Source organism: Dipodomys spectabilis, unplaced genomic scaffold (genome assembly GCF_019054845.1).
Source record: "Dipodomys spectabilis isolate Male_0828 unplaced genomic scaffold, ASM1905484v1 ptg000092l, whole genome shotgun sequence".
In the NCBI taxonomy this organism is placed as follows: Eukaryota; Metazoa; Chordata; class Mammalia; order Rodentia; family Heteromyidae; genus Dipodomys; species Dipodomys spectabilis.
The window spans coordinates 7,850,093-7,867,257 of record NW_024870769.1 but is presented as its reverse complement, the minus strand read 5'-3'; the positions used below and the strand labels follow the sequence as shown (position 1 = coordinate 7,867,257).

At 39.6% G+C, this 17,165-nt stretch overlaps 2 protein-coding genes across 3 annotated transcripts in view; one reads left to right on the top strand and one right to left on the bottom strand.

Annotated features, from left to right (window-relative positions):
* Positions 1 to 917, bottom strand: part of Plekha8 (pleckstrin homology domain containing A8) — a 49,758-nt gene extending 48,841 nt beyond the window's left edge. Inside the window, exon 1 of one of the 2 annotated variants that reach the window (XM_042685004.1) lies at positions 730 to 917. In XM_042685004.1, the coding sequence (XP_042540938.1) occupies positions 730 to 769 (40 nt within the window). In that variant the 5' untranslated portion in view covers positions 770 to 917. The remainder of the gene's footprint in view (positions 1 to 729) is intronic. The other variant, XM_042685005.1, reaches the window with a different exon arrangement.
* Positions 918 to 2,899: 1,982 nt separating this feature from the next.
* Positions 2,900 to 11,776, top strand: LOC122112152 (peptidyl-prolyl cis-trans isomerase FKBP14). The gene is made up of 4 exons (XM_042685010.1): positions 2,900 to 3,232; positions 6,300 to 6,451; positions 10,470 to 10,597; positions 11,563 to 11,776. The coding sequence occupies exons 1-4, from the start codon at positions 3,036 to 3,038 to the stop codon at positions 11,719 to 11,721; spliced, it is 636 nt and encodes a 211-aa protein (XP_042540944.1). The 5' UTR covers positions 2,900 to 3,035; the 3' UTR covers positions 11,722 to 11,776.
* Positions 11,777 to 17,165: the final 5,389 nt, after the last annotated feature.

The following is a 17,165-nucleotide window of genomic DNA, read 5'->3' as shown; positions in this document are numbered from 1 at the left end:
AATTGCTGGTTGTTCATTCCTCTCCTTTATGTCCTCTCACTCTTAAGAACACACACACACACACACACACACCACACACACACACACACACACACACCACACACACACACACACACACACACACACACACACACACACACCACACACACACACACACACCACACACACACACACACACACACACACACACACACACACACACACACACACACACACACACACACACACACACCCCGCTAGGGAAGACAAATCAGTAACTCTGGAGCTTGTCAAACAGTTGAACTCTGACATCTGGATCCCCCAAAGATTGCCATAGTGTTGGTTACACGCAGGGAACTCTGATAAAGGACCTTTCACCTCTGCAGTTTCAGGTGGCTGCGGGCGTTCAGTTGAAACCCTCCGACCCGGCCGAGGACCGGGCCAGCCTGCCACCCCCCCCCCTCCACGGGCCCCACAGAGCCGTATCTCGGGTGGCATCATCCGGGCAACGTGTCTTCCAGGCCATGCCACATCTCACTCTTCGGTAGCTTTCCTTGATGCTCTCTACCCAGCCCCAAGAGAAGGCCGCGGGTATCGCGATGGGCGCCAGCCTCTGCGGGCTGGGTCCTCACCGCAGCTCCAGTCCGCAGAGGTCGCGTCCAGACGCCGCCCCGGCCGCTCAAACAAAGGCCCGGCCCCCTGCGCCCCGCGCCCCGCGCCCCGCTCCACCCCGCCGGCGCGGCCACTCACCGCTCAGGTAGTTGGTCCACTTGTACAGCACCCCCTCCATGGCGCCCGCGGGCCCTGGGCCTGCTCCCCGCCCGGCGGGCCGCTCGCTCACACCCGCCGGCCTCCTCACTGGCCCTGGGCCCGGGAGGCGACCAGCTCCGACTTCAGGATCATCGCCCGGCGAGGCCCAGACGCCCACGTCCGGCGCCCGGGCCCGGTGCGGGGACGCCCGGCCCGCCTCACATCCTTGGCCCGGGGGCGGGGTCACCGCGATGGCCTGGGCGGCTGTGGCCGCGACCGGCTGTCAGCCAGCGCGGCTGGGCCGTGCCTGCTGCCCACGAGGAAGCCAAGGCGCCGGGCGGGCCCGCCGGGGTGCCACAGGCTTCCAAAGTGCGGGGACGGAGGCAGCGGTTGTGGGCGGAGCCACAGCGCGCTACCTGAGCCCGGGACCCACCAGGCCCGGAGCGCGCCCGCGCATGCTCAGTGCACCGCGCCAGTGCATCCTCTTTAACAATCCACTCCGGAATTTTAAGGATGCAGTGGCGGCGGGCCTGCGGCTGGGAGAGAGGCTGGCAGGGAAATTGAGTCCTAGGATGCTGGTCTGAGGTTAGCAGGAGATGGACGAGGAAAGAGGGGGGTGGTCCTGAGACCAGGGCGCATGAAGCCGGAGGCCTATGAAGACAAGATGGGAGTTGGACTGTACCTGGGAGGCGCAAAAAGGTGGGGTACTGATTCCCCAGGCCTGACTGAGGGTCGACTTGACCTATCAGGTTATCCACTCGGATTCCTGTCCCTATCGTCCACTTCTAAATATCAAGGGCGTAGTGGTCCCGTCCTCTGGACAGGGATATGGGGAATTCGTCATGGAATGTTGTAAGACTGTGTAAACATGTGTTATCCAAATTTGGGACCTCGCCACTGCACGTTTGGTTTGGGAAGCAGTGGCATTGACATCACCCAGGAGCTCCTTAGAAATCAGAATCTAGCACCAAGCCTAGACCTTCAGGAAAAAAAAATAATCTGCATTTTTAACAGGATCTACAGGGGAATTCCTATGCATAAAGTGTGGAAATGCTCTGTTCAGAAGGTATTTGATCAAAAAAAATGCTGATTGTGATTACTCAAGTAAGGCTACAAATTAAGTAATGTCAAGGAAGAATGCACGAAAATGTCAAAATGATATTTTGAAGTGAGTCTTTCATTTTCCTTAATGTGAGAGTGCCAGATTTAGTAAACAAAACTACCTGCAATTGTTGGTGGTTTTTTTTTTTTTTTTTTTTTAATCTGAAACGCAGCTGTTAAAATTTGTGTCCTGTATTTTATCTGGAAATTCTACCTTGGTTTTCAAGTTTCTTCTAAACAGGCTGCAATGAACATTTGTTGCATTTGAAATTAGGCATCACTTATAGAAATGGAAGATGGAAGCTAAAGCCATATAATTGACAACCATGATTATTACTACCATTGCTTTTTAAAGGGTTTCGACGCATTCTCTTCCATCGTTTACCCTCTAAGGTCATATACAAGATAAAATAACGTAAATATAACGTTACCAGTGTTGTGGAATGAATCAGATCTGCTTTGAAGACAGCTTAAACGCTCCGAGGTCAAGTCATCAATTTACTTCTCTCTCAAATAGGGAAGAAAAAAAAATACTTTCTTAAATGGTCGCAGGGAGGTTGATACACTGAGAATGCACTATGCACGCTATAAAGCACTTTCTAAGTCCTTAAAATTAATACTCTGAATAAATAATAACAGGAGCCTTGGATCCTGGCATTTTGTGGGGGACCCTCTCCGAAAGCTAAAGTGAATTAGCCCTTCCTGAAACTCCCACAGTGTCACCTACCCCAGAATCTTTCAACCCAGCTGATCAAGAGTGCTAAAGAGGTAAATCCACCCAAGGAGTTTCCAGGTTATTGCTGGAAAACTCCTTTCCCTAACTCCCAGCTAAGAGGAGTTGTTTGATCCTACAGGATCTAGGACCTTGCTTGGTGGCTGCAGGGTAAGCACCCTGGTAAATTACATTGCTGCAGAGGCATTGGCTTGAGCGGCATCTGATCGACAATTCCTCCAGCCAATGGAAAGCCAGCTTTCTCGTGAGGCTGTGATAGAAGAGCCAATCAGGTCTAGGCTGGTGTTTAACTCTTTAAAAGTGAGTCCTCCCGAGGGTCGGAGAGTTGGTAGTGAAAGTGCCACGTCGGCTTTGAAGGTGTCCTGAATTTGCCGGAGGCCAAAGTCCCCAAGCCTTCATCTACATTTTTAACTCTGTGAAGTCGGGAGCCTTTTCCCTGTTTTTGTGGGAACTTCTTTCCAGCCTCAGCAACATGAGAGCTATCTTGTGGAACGCGATCTTGATGCTGTTTGTTAACTCTCTGAGTGGGGCTCTGATCCCGGAGCCAGAAGTAAAAATCGAAGTCCTTCAGAAACCGTTCATCTGCCATCGCAAGACTAAAGGAGGGGATTTGATGTTGGTCCACTACGAGGGCTACTTAGAACAGGATGGCTCTCTCTTTCACTCTACGTAAGTAATTAAGCCTTGCAGATAAAATAATAGACCCCTCCCTCCTTACCTATACTGGCTTCCTGTCAGGAAGGGTAGTGTATACTTGGTTTTATCTCTTAAGAAAAAAAAAATCTGGTTCTCTTCTTTAGGGAAATAAAATCGTCAAAGCCCAACTCTGTGCCATTAGATCTTTGAAAAACTTACTGAAAAGATGTGGTCTTGATAGAAACTGTTAATTTTTCATTATAAAAATCGGAACTCGAATATTTGAAACGATGCAGAAATAGAGTCTAAGTGCATAATTGTCAGTAATTAGAAAAGCCTAAAAATAATTTTCATGTGTCAAATATCATTCCTTAGGGAAAACGACTGGATCCCATTTTTAATTGGATGTAGGAATTAATTACTTAAAGCTTTCCACAGCCACTTTAAGAGCAAAATACACATTTATTTACCTGATAACTATATATATATAATATATACATATATACACTATGTCTTTCACCTATTAAACTTTCATTCAGACAGATTAGTTTTGATCCAGGCACAATGCCATGTTTTTCATAGTCATGTGCTTCTTTTCAGAAGTCAGATAGGGATGAATGTGATTATACAAGTCTGACTTGAAGGATTTGCAGGTGCTTATACTACTATTTCTGTTTTATAAACATGGTCTAGGTTGACAAGTGTAATGATTTCCAATTAGGTATTGCTTCTATTCATTCCATTCTCAAAGCACTCAGCTAACTCTTCATGTTAGGCTTTATATGTTGGGGCCTAGTAAGATTAAGAAACTTAGGCTTTTTTTCATCTTCATCCATTATTTAATCCAGCTATCAAACTTATACTAAATAGCTACAATTCAAGTCCAAGAAATAGGAAGACCACTGGAATCAAATTCTTGCTCTCTTGTAGTATACCGTTTACAGGGAAGAGAACAAGTAATGACTCAGATTTAGATAGTACAAAGTATTCAGGGCACTAGCCAAGCATAGAGGAACCTCGAATGCACTAGGAAATATGGAAAGAGAAAAGACTTTCAAGAGACCTTAATTGACATGTACCTTGAAAGATAGCTGGAAGGTTTTGGAAAGATGGAAGAAGGAGGACACTTAAGGCAGAAAGAGCAACATGAACTAAAATAGTAAAGCTATGTTATTCACTCTAGATTCCATTTTTTTGATAAAATATCTTTTAAAAAATAATTTAGGTAATGAGTTAATTTCCTAGTATCGTGTGTGTGTGTGTGTGTGTGTGTGTGTGTGTGTGTGTGTGTGTGTGTGTGTGTGTGTGCTGGTCACGGGGCTAGAACACTGGGCCTGAATGCTGTCCCTCAGCTCTTCAGCTCAAGGCTAGCGCTCTACCACTTGAGCCACTTCCGGTTTTCTGAGTGGTTTATTGGAGATAAGGGTCTCATGGAGTTTCCTGCCAGGGCTGGCTTTGAACTGCAATCCTCAGATCTCAGCCTCCTGAGTAGCTAGGATTACAGGTGTGAGCCACTGGTGCCTGGCTTGTAAGACATATTCATCTTTCAATCCTGGTTTTCTTGCTTTGTGTCTGTTTCTGAAGCCATAGTCTGCATGGTTCATATCTTAGCCATAATTAAAAATGTATTAAAGCAATTACTGCTAGGATATAGATTGTTTCTTCATATTATTTTCTAGTCTCACCAATTTTTTAAGATTTGCAGTTTATTCCTTTGATCATAGTGGGAAATGAAAAATGACATTTACCTAGATTCAGTAGCCATGGTAGCCATAAACCTAGTAGAATGACTTTTTATTCTATTTCATGAGATATCCTGTAATTAAAGGAAGCTATCTGAGGCTACTCAGCCCTCAACCATCCCTTACTCTCCCTGCTGTTGCCCTGACCATACCCCTAGCAGTTTGGCAGGTTATCTTAGACCGGTGCCTCATCAGTTCATGTGTCAGGACATATTGACTGATTCCTTTCTCCCTAGAGCTTTTGAGGGTGTCCTCCAATCCTCTCTACCTGGGAGGAGAATTGGGACTGAATGTAAGTGGAGACTGAGGGGTAAAAAGCAGCCTTTCCTGCCAACACAGCCATCTACAGGCTGTATATCAGAAAGGTTTGTAGACAGGATATAAGATGCTATGTAGTGTTACCCATGTGCATACAGACCCTCATGTGTTGCCAGTAAATTCTCCTTAGCTTTTGATCTTTATTCTCATATTCAGCTATTTCCCATTATTTTCTTCCTGATCTATAACATTGCGGCCTTCTTAGGATAGCATAACTTTGTGATTATGGCCTTCAAAGTTGAAGGTCTTAATTAAAGATTTGAAGTCAAGTATTAGCACATTTAACGACCATTTTGTCATCTCAAGTAGTAATAATGGTACAGTTACTCTCTGGATGCAGGTTCTACATCCCTAGATTCAACCTATTGTGGGTCAAAAATAGTTAAAGGTCTGGAGGCATGACTCAAGTGGTAGAATGCCAGTCTGGCAAGCTCAAATTCCTGAGATCGAACCCCAGTACCTCCATATATAGAATATTTAGAGACATTTTTCTTATCACTATCTCCTAGCAATATATAGTATAATGACTATTTATATAGGACTAGGTTGTGAAATCAGTCCCTCCAGGATAACTACTAGTTATAGTATCACCATTAGTGTTAAAGAGGCCAATTTATTATAATAGCTGACATACAACATATGTTCAGTTTTTAATTTATATTATTTCCACTGTCCTTTTCATACTGAGCCAAATATATGAAATTTACATTGAGAAAAATGTGCAGTGAGTTGCATTGCTATGAAGTTGACTTGGTGTGTATGTGAAAGAACCACTGTTTAATTATTTTCAGGCTAATAAACTTCACCACTTATGAATGGAAAAAGTATGCCTCCACAATTAAAAAAAAATAAGTAAATATTTAAAGGTGCTGATGAGTAGAAGACTAGCCTTGCATGCATAAGGTATTGGCTTAAAACACTAGCACATGCGTGTGTGTGCACATGCACATACACAGACACACAGACACACACACACACACACACACACACACACCAAAACAAACACAATACATTTCTAATGGTTTTTCTTTCTATCATAGCCACAAACATAACAATGGCCAGCCCATTTGGTTTACCCTGGGCATCCTGGAGGCACTCAAAGGCTGGGACCAAGGCTTAAAGGGAATGTGTGTAGGAGAGAAGAGAAAGCTCATCATTCCTCCAGCCCTGGGCTATGGAAAAGAAGGAAAAGGTAATAGCACTACTATATTTTGATTGTAGCATTGGCTTCTTCTCTGGATTAGGAGACAGAAGTAAAGTAACTATTATGTACTTTTTCCAACTAGAAATAAACAAAGACTTGTATTCCTATAGGGATTATAATTATTTTCACTTAAGGCTTTCATATCCAAATGAGCAACTGAACCAACAATAAAATAAGGTCTAGAACTGTGAATACTATTCATAACGTTCAATGTGGTGCTTACATTTTAAAAACTGTAATACAATACATTTGTAATACAATACAATTTGTAATACAATAATTTACATTTGAGCAAGTGGCACGCTGTGGTGTAATAATCATCCTTAGGCATCTCTAGAACTTCTTCACACACCTGAGGTTCACATGGTAACTGTTGAAACTTGCCAGAGTGTTATTTGGTGATCTGTAACAAAAGATCTTGAGATGTATATAAGTATTAATCCTGTGATATTCTTACTGGAATCTAATCTAAGAAATAATGAGAAAGATTACTATTGCTATGTTGTTTCTAAAAGCAAGAAACTGGAACACTCTATAAGAGAATGACTGAGTTTAGTGGAATATATTCCAGTTATTAAAAATAGTACCTCTAAAGATTTGTAAAATTATGGGCTGGGAAGGTGGCTCAGTGGTAAAGCGCTTGCCTTGCATGCTTGAGGCCCTGGGTTCAATTCCTCAGTACCCCATAAGCAAAAAGAAAAAAGCTGGAAGTGGCGCTGTGGCTCAAGTAGTAAAGTGCTAGCCTTGAGCTGAAGAGCTGAGGGACAGCGCCCAGGCCCAGAGTTCAGGCCCCACGACCGGACCCAAAAGAAAAAAAAGACGATTGGTAAAATTGTGTAGCAAATGGGTGATTATAAGAGTTGAAAATAAGTCAGGAGCTGTTGGCTTTCACCTATAATACTAGCTATTTAAGAGGCTGAGATCTGAGGATCACAGTTCAAAGTCAGCCTAGGCAGGAAAAATCTATGAGACTTTGATCTCCAATTAACCACAAAAAGCCAGAACTAGAACTGTGGCTCAAATGGCAGATTATTAGCCTTGAGCAAGCAAGCAAGCTCAAGGACAGTACCTAGGCCTTGAGTTCAAGCCCCAATATGGCACAAAAATATAAATAAAATAAAAGGTGGGAAATATAGCAATCATGTATATACTATGATAGCAAGTTATAGATAAATGTATGTATGTATAGAAGTGAATCGCAAAGAAATAAGTAAAAATGTTAAAAATCTATTTATTTCTGGTTTTATCTTCCAAATTTTCTACAACAAGCATGTATTGCTTATGTAATGAGGAAAAAAAGTTAAGTGGACATGGGTGTCAGGCAGGGAACCATTCTCAGGTGTTCTGCATATATACTTCACATTGTGTAGGCCTAAATGTAATCATCGACAAAGTAAGGGTCAGAAATCCTAGCCTGTTTCCTAACAAGAAAGCTAGGTACTGTGTGTGAAGCATGACAGATTTTAAACTAGAGCTGTCTTTGTAAGTCCTATGTATAGATTAGGATTTACTCTCCAAATTCAATTTTCAATTATTTATTTATTTATTTATTTTGTCTGTTGTGGGGGCTGAACTCAGCCTGGGCGCTGTCCCTCAGCTCTTCAGCTCAAGGCTATCACCCTACCACTTAAGCCACAGCGCCACTTCAGGCTTTTTTCTGCTTGTGTGGTGCTAAGGAATGGAATCCAGGGCCTCATGCATGCAAGGTAAGCGCTCTACCACTGAGCCAACTTTCCAGCCCCAATTATAATCTTCTTTAGAGAAGCATATCTAGTATCTAGGAAATGTTTCTATAAGGCTTAAAAGAATTCTCCCACTTTCTTATATCTCTATTACCTCACCATTAATAGTTAGACATGTAGTATTAGTCTGTTACTCTTTCTCTATTCTGTATTTAACTCAACTTTATAACATATAGGAACCAAATGCCATGAAACTAATTTTCCTAACATGTACTTAACACTAATTTCATAGTCTTCTAGTACACGCTTGCATGCCTCCTTGGAAAGATACCAGCTTTCCCGTCGATCTAGTGACTGTCCCCTCTCTGTCTCCATCTGGACTGGTAAGCTTGGGCTCACAATGTGAATGAATGCTGTTCTCTTTGAAACGTACCGATGATCTTTCATGGAGATATAGGAAATGGGAGGGTCTCTAGGAAATACTTAACAAGTCTTCCCAGACATTTATATTAAATAGAGTTATAAACAAACAACATTTTTTTAAATTGCCCATAATTTCCTAAGGGTTTAATTTTTTATGTTCATTTTTGTTTATACTTGTTGATTTTACTACTCTGAGACTTCAACAAAGCTCCTTTAACTTTTAAAGGTTTGTTATCTCCCATTTCAGAAGTTCTTTATAAATTTTTCTCTCCCAGATACTGAGAGGTGAAAAGGAATGACAATGTATATGCATATGAATATATCTATGGATAAGGTATATATGTACTTAAGTATAGATGAATACAGCATAATGAAGATCACCAAATGTTGTTTGAAAAAGAGGAGAAATGGGAAATGGTAGAGGGGTGAATTGTTCAAACTACACTTGTGTGTATGTATGAAAATATCTCAATGAAACTTCCTCAGATAACAAATGTTTGTGAACTCAAAAAAAAATAAGAATAAATTTTAAAAAAACAGTGAATAAGCCTTGAAATGCTAAAATGACAAACAAAAATTAATAAACATATAAATAAACGTAAACAAGACATACCATGTCAACTTCATTGTTATTCTTATTAAATATTTTGTGCATCTATAAAATTATTTGATCCCTCTCATGAATTGTCTTCCACATATGCATAATGTCGTATACCAGAGGAGATATTTTAAAATACATTTTTGAACTTCCTTGCATTATTTTTTAAACCTATAGGAAATTTTTATCTCAGTAATATGCATTGAGAAATTACTATTTATCAAACATAATGCTAAGTATCTTATTTTTCAATAGGTTTTCTTCTTCATTGCCAATCCTAATATAGAAGATATTAGATGTACATTTAAAGATGAGGAAACTGAGACTTAGATATTGTCAGGTGTGAACTTCTATTTTGACAATATGATACCAAAAGCTCATTCAATTATATGCTGCCTCCCAGTGGTAGAGCTGCAGCATCATATTGTGTACTTATTTTTTCTTATTGTGTATTCTTATTGTGTACTTTTTTCTTTTTCTTTTTATTACGTTTTTCATTGTAAAAATGCTGTACAGAGGGGTTACAGTTACATGAGCAAGATAATGAGTACATTTCCAATTGAGCATTGTTGCCTCCTCCTTTTTTACCTCCTACCATCCCTTCCCTCCCACCTCCACAACTACTGCCCTACCCCTGCCAAAGGTGTAAAGTTCATTTTCAACATAGTGTTTTGTACATCTCAGTCCAGGACTTTTTTTTTTTTTTTTGGGTCCGGTCGTGGGGGCTGAACTCTGGGCCTGAGCACTGTCCCTCAGCTCTTCAGCTCAAGGCTAGTGCTCTACCACATGAGCCACAGCACCACTTCCGGCTTTTTTTCTTTTTGCTTATGTGGTGCTGAGGAATCGAACCCAGGGCCTCAGGCATGCAAGGCAAGCGCTCTACCACTGAGCCACCTTCCCAGCCCATCCAGGACTTTCTATTCCAAGTTAGTACATCACTTGTAATTAATTCTTATTTGCTCAAGGTCCTTTATATTATCCTTAATGTACAATATGTAATATCCCAATTGTATTTGAAATTTAGCATCTAGACTCTTATGTACCTACATACACATGTGCACATGAATATGTGTATGTTATTGCTAAGGTAAAGCAAAATTCTTTTGCTTTGCTAGTTTGGATTATTCCTTCTTTTACTTTATTCTACTTTTCTGAGTAAAATATAATTTAGTATAAGTTAATTTCTACAATATGACAGTCTTCATTTAATTCAGTTTAGAAATATTTGTTTAGTAGCATAACTTTTCTGTTTTAAAACTTGTGGATCTTTTAAATAATAATTTCTCCTTCTCCTTTAATATAGGCAAAATCCCCCCAGAGAGTACACTGATATTCAACATTGATCTCCTGGAAATTCGAAATGGACCACGATCCCATGAGTCATTCCAAGAAATGGATCTCAATGATGACTGGAAACTCTCTAAACAGGAGGTGACATGCTCTTCTGCCTATGCTTCTGTTTTTCTTTTTCTCATACTTCTTTTTGAGTAGCTTATAGCTTACTTTTTTAGAAATATTTTCAAAGAAAATTTATTTTTATGTAAGAACACTAATTTTTTTTTTTGGTTGGCTGTGGGGTCTGAACTCTGGGCCTAGTCACTGTCCCTCAGCTCCTTCTAGGCTAGTGCTCTACCACTTGAGCCACAGCACTACTTCTGGCTTTTTCTGCTTATGTGATGCTGAGGAATCGAACCCAGGGCTTCATGCATGCAAGGCAAGTACTCTTCCACTGAACCACCTTCCCAGCTCAGAAACTCATTTTTGTACAAATTTCTTTGCAAAAAAACCCATATACTTTGAAAGTTGTCTTTTTTGTAAGAAATAATTGTTTCAAGAAACCTATATTGTGATTTAAAAGCCACAGGTAGGGTTAGGCACCAGGGGCCAAACCTGTCATCCTAGATAACCAGCAGACTTAGATCTGAGGATCACAGTTTGAAGTCGGCCTGAAGAAAAGTCCTTAAGATGTTTATCTCCAGTTAATTAGCAGAAACTGGAAATGTAGCTATGGCTTTAGTGGTAGAGTACCAAACTACTATTAAAGGTACTCACTCCTGTTTTGGGGATTCCAAGTAGAGAAATTTTCAGTGGTCTCAAATGAAAGGTTGATTTCTACTCTTGGTCAAAACCATGAATGAAGTGGATTTATTATATTTGATGTAAGGATTGTAGTCTTGATTTAAGTTTTGTCTCTCAACAATATTTTATGTCTCCACTATAGCAGTATTGCAACAGTTTTTAGTGGAATAAAGATCTTTGTAATTATTTCACTTTCATTAAAAAGGGTCATAAAGGAGTTGGTAGTTATTGTACATAGTAAAATGAATGATGAACTATTACTGTCAGTGTGGGTAACTTATGAATCACAGTTATTAATGAGATCCATTGTATTGTAGGTTAAAGTTTACTTAAAGAAGGAGTTTGAAAAGCATGGTGCAGTAGTGAATGAAAGTCATCACGATGTTTTGGTGGAGGATATCTTTGATAAAGAAGATGAAGACAAAGATGGATTTATATCTGCCAGAGAATTTACATATAAACATGATGAATTATAGCAGTATAATTTCCAACTTTATATACCATCTATCTTTTTTTTTTTTTGTCAGTCATGGGGCCTGCACTCTGGGCCTGGGTGCTGTCCCTCAGCTCTTCAGCTCAAGGCTAGCACTCTACCACTCGGGCCACAGGGCCACTTCTGGCTTCTTCTGTTTATGTGGTGCTGAGGAATTGAATCCAGGGCCTCATGAATGCAAAACAAGCACTCTACCATTGAGCCACCTTCCCAACCCTATACCATCTATCTTTAAAGTGAAGGTAGTCCTCTTTAAAAACAAAAAGCAAGAACAGAACATGGTTAAAAACCATGTTCTTGCTTTTGGTTTTTAATTTTTTTATCTCATTTTTCTGATGTTATTTAAAGAATATAATGTCATTAAGGTATTCATTTGTGTCTGGTAAGTTTTGGGGAAGAAACAGGTTGTCTTCAGTAGAAGACTTCTGGATAATTTTCCACTTTCAAATATGAAGCCTTGTTTGTTTCTAATTTTAAAATCTAACAATGAGAAACATGCCACAGCATGAGATTATGTTATAGCATAGGTCAACACCCTATATATCTGCTTCCCTTTATTCCCAAAATTAGATATTGACTTATTTGGAAAGCCTTTTGTATGTCCCCAGAGCTGTTATTTTCATGTTATAATGAAACAGTTGTCTTTACCTATGGATATCTCCTTGGGCACAGGAGAGAAGTAATGGACTTTTATTCTTTCCTAACTACAGCTTTACTAAGGAGAAGTACAATGCTAAGTAACAAAATTGATTAATTTATAAATATGTATCCACTGAACATTATGTAGAATATAAACTACATAAAATTCAGTTCCTACTGACTTGTGGCCTATTATGATAAATTGGACAAATCATTTATATGCTTGTTTCTTTGTAATAAAATGAATCCAAATATTGTACCATTGTCACAGATTATTTCATATTCAGTGTCTACTTTTTACAGCTAGCAGATTACTCTTCTAGTTCTTTAATAAATAAGGTTACAATCAATGTAGTATATTGTAATGACATGTAGTGTAAAAGAAATAGCTACATCTACCAAAACTTTCCAATTTCTGCTCCATTAAAAATAAAGTACCTCATCAGATGCCTGTGGCTCACACCTGTAATCCTAGCTACTCAGGAGGCTGAGATCTGAGGATCACGGTTCAAAGCCAGCCCGGGCAGGAAGGTCCATGAGACTCTTACCTCCAATAAATCACCAGAAAACCAGAAGTAGCACTGTAGCTCAAGTGGTAGAGTGCTAGCCTTGAGCTGAAGAGCCAAGGAACAGTACCAAAGCCCAGAGTTCAAGCCCCACGACCGACAAAACAAAACCCACAAACAAACCTTGTCTTTAACACTTTTTTGTGCATTAGAAAAATCACTCAACCTTTTGTGCAACTCAGTTTTCTCATCTGTAAAACTGAAATGATAGAAGTACTTATTTCATATTTAGGTAAATAATATATGCTCCATACTTACAACAGCTCCTCATTCATAGCAATGTTCAATACTATGGTTCAAGTGGTAAAGCTCTAGCCTTGAGCAAATAGAGCTAAGGGACAACACCTAGGATCCAAGTTTGAGCCCCAGGAGAGACACACATCCACAGAAAAAATTTCAGCATACAGGAGGGTAAAAAGCATATCTGAAGCAGATGACTAGCTTATCAAGCATAGCAAATTTGAGGTCTTGATTTCAAAATACTGATACTAGTAAAAAAAAAAACAAAACAGTAATTACAAAGAATTCTTAGATGCCTTCCAGCAGCATCAAGTAATTATGTTTTTTTTTCAGTGAAGAAATGCAGCCCTTCTGTGTGACTACCGTCACGTGGGTATAATGTTTTGAAGTAGTGCCTGCATTTTTGGCAAATGTATCTAACTCTCATAGGGATTGAGTAATAGCATGCTGAAGTCCAGTAAGGGGAATAGATTCTTAAATATGCTCACAACTATAGTTTCAGTCCAGTAACTATTGCTTTGGCTACTAGCACCTTTTACCTAGGAGGGAACTTATATTTCTTCACAGTTCCAGGAATTCCAGCAGGGCTAAGAAAAAGTCAAATCCAGAGTCAAACCACTCTTCAGTCCCATGCTGGTGGCTCAGACTGCAATCCTAGCTCAAGAGCCTATCTGAACCAAGCAGAACAAATCCATGAGACTCTCGTCTCTAATCAGCTGAAGATGTGGTGATGTGGCTCATACAAAAAAGCAAACACCTCAAGCACTGAGTTACCTCTTCAGCTGCCTAAATTTTTCAACCAGGAGTTTCAGAGGTTGTTTGTGGAAAATTATATATATATATATATATATATATATATATAATTTTGTATATAATTACAAAATGATAACAGATACTGTTGTGACCCCAGTGATATGCGAAGTCAAGGTGGGTGTCAGACCTTCATCTAGAACCAAACAGGCCAGGTGGGCCCAGCTTACATTACTGTAATGCACCTTAGCTTCTAAAATTGAAGGTTGTTTCTCTATTTCTTAGAAGAATGACATTGGGAGTTGGGTGGGTATTGCATTGAATCTGCATTACTTTTAGCCTTGTTCTCATTGTCTCAATTATAACCTGCCAAACCAGAAATGAGGGAATTCTTTCTATCTTCTGGTGTCTTCAATTTCTCTCTCTAGGTTTTATAGCTTTCATTGTAGAAGTCTTTACCTCTTTGACTAGGTTTATTGCTAGGTTTTATTAAGCAACTGCAAATGACATTTTTCTCCTAATTTTACTCTGCATTTGCACACTATGGGTACACAGAAAAGCAACTTGTTATTGGGAGAATGATTTTATATCCTGGTGCGTTACACATGTGTTTCTCTTTATCAGTTCTGAGAGTCTGGAGGTTGAATCTTTATAGTCCTATGTATAACATCCTATCACCTGTGAGGAATGATATTTTTACTCTTATCCTTTCTATTTGGATCACTTCTCTCTTTTTCTCTTGCCTTTTTGCTTTGGCTAGAAATTCTAGTACTAATTGAAGAAGAATACAGAGAGTGAGAATCTTTTTTTTGCGGGGGGCCTGTCGTGGGGACTGAACTCTGGGCCTGTGCACTATCCCTCAGCTCTTCAGCTCAAGGCTAGCGCTCTACCACTTGAGCCACAGCACCACTTCCGGCCTTTTTCTTTTTTGCTTATGTGGTGCTGAGGAATTCAACCCAGGGCCTCATGCATGCAAGGCAAGTGCTCTACCCCTGAGTCACCTTCCCAGCCCGAGAGTGAGAATCTTGTTCCCAATTTTAGAAAAAGAGTTTCCATTTTTCCTATTGAGAATAATGTTGACTGTAGGTTTTCATATATAGCCTTTATTATGTTACAGTATAATCCTTCTGCCTGGTTTCCTCAGAGCCTTCACATTAAATGCTGGAACTCTACTACTCGAGCCACCCCTCCATTGCAGCTATTTGCTGGTTAACTGGAGATAATAGAAAGTCCTGCCTGGGCTTGTGTGTCATTTCTGGCAATATTAGTGCTTAGTGAGGAAGTGTTTTGTTGAGGAGATTTGTATCTATGTTCATCAAAATAATTGGTCTATATTCCTAGGTAATTGTTATTGCTGTTGAGTCTCTGTATGGTGTTTGAGTGAGTGCAATGCTGCGATCATAGAATAAATTTGGTAAGAATCCTCAATTTCTATTTCATGAAAAAGTTTGAGGAGTATTCATGTTCTTATTTAATGGTTGAGTCTAGATATCAGCAGTGAATTCATCAGATTCTGGCTTTTCTTTCTTGGAAGATTCTATTGTTATTTTAATTTTATTACTTGTTATAGACCTGTTTAAACAATTTTTATCTTCTTGGCTCAACTTTGGCAGTTTGATGCTATCTATGAATGCATGCATTTCTACTAGAATTTCCAGTTTGTTTGACTGAAGGTTTGTAAAGTATTCTGGAGTTACAGCCTCAAACTCACTTGAATTCTTGTCTCCATCTTCATCCCTCATATATTTTGGTGACTTCTCCTCTTCTTTTGGTCAGATTGTTTAATGATTTATTAGTTTTCTCAATTTTTTTTTTTGTGAGGAACTGACCTTCAGTTCTGTTGATTCTTACAATGTAGATTTTGTGTGTATATGTATGTATGTGAGTGTGTGTGTGAGTGTGTATTTGTTTCTACTTCATTGGTTACTCCTATAATTTTTATGATTTCTTTTTGTATACTTGTTTTGGGATTGGGATTGGCATGTTCTTGTTTTCTAAGCAATTAAGAGATAATCATTAAAATCTTTCCATTTTAATGATGTAAGCCTACCTAGCTATAAACTTTTCTACTAGAAATACCTTCTCTGTGTCCCAAATATTCTACTAGGTTATTTTTTCATTTTAATTAGATAGTAGGGATTTTTTTCTTTCATCCTTGGTCAGTGCCCATAATTATTATTATTTTCTGTGATTTCTTTTGCTTGAATTTTGGCTTGAATTTCTTTATGGTCTGACAAACTGCAGCAAGTGCTTCCATTTTCTTATATTTGCTGGTCTTGCTTTCTGACCTAGACTACTACTATGGTCTGTTTGGGAGAATGATACTTGGCACAGTTGATAAGCATGTGTATTGTGCAGTTGCTACAGGAAATATTCTGTAAACATCTGTGAAGGCCCATTGTCCTATGGTATCATTGTATGTAAGTATTTTTGTTGAGTTTGTTCACAGATGACCTATCCATTGGTGAGAATGTGGTATTGAAACCTCCAACTATCATCATACTGTGCTCTGTGCTTTTTTAAGTCCAACAGTGTTTGTTTTTTTTTTCTTTTTTTTTGGTCCAGTCATAAGGCCTGAACTCTGGGCCTGGGCACTGTCCCTCAGCTCTTCAGCTGAAGGCTAGGGCTCTACCTCTTGAGCCACAGCGCCACTTCTGGCATTTTTTCTTTTTGCTTATGTGGTGCTGAGGAATCAAACCCAGGGCCTCATGCATGCAAGGCAAGCGCTCTACCACTGAGCCACCTTCCCAGCCCTCCAACAGTATTTATCTAAATTGAATGCAGTGGCACTTGGTCCCTAAGCTTAAGACATGTTATGTCACATGGATGGAGATTTCCCTTTCTTAACATGAATTGCTCTTCTTTAATTCTTCTACTTTTCATTTAAAGCTATTTTGTCAGATATGAGTATCACTATGCTTTCCTGCTTCTGGAATCTATTTATTTCACATACTTTTTTCCAACCTTGCACTCTAAGCCAGTGTTTTCCACAATAGATTATTTCTTGTAAACACTAGAGAGTTGTGTTTTGCCCTGTGGTGCAACTCACTATTCTATGTCTGTTAATTGAGGAATTGAGTCCTCTGACCTTAAGTGTTAAAATTGACATATATATAACAATTCCTATTGTTTCTTGTCCCCTACCATATTTTGGTTTTGTTTTACTTTCTGTTCTCTATCTATTCATCTGGCAGAATATGCTTTCTCCACTATTTTGTGATCATGATTATTT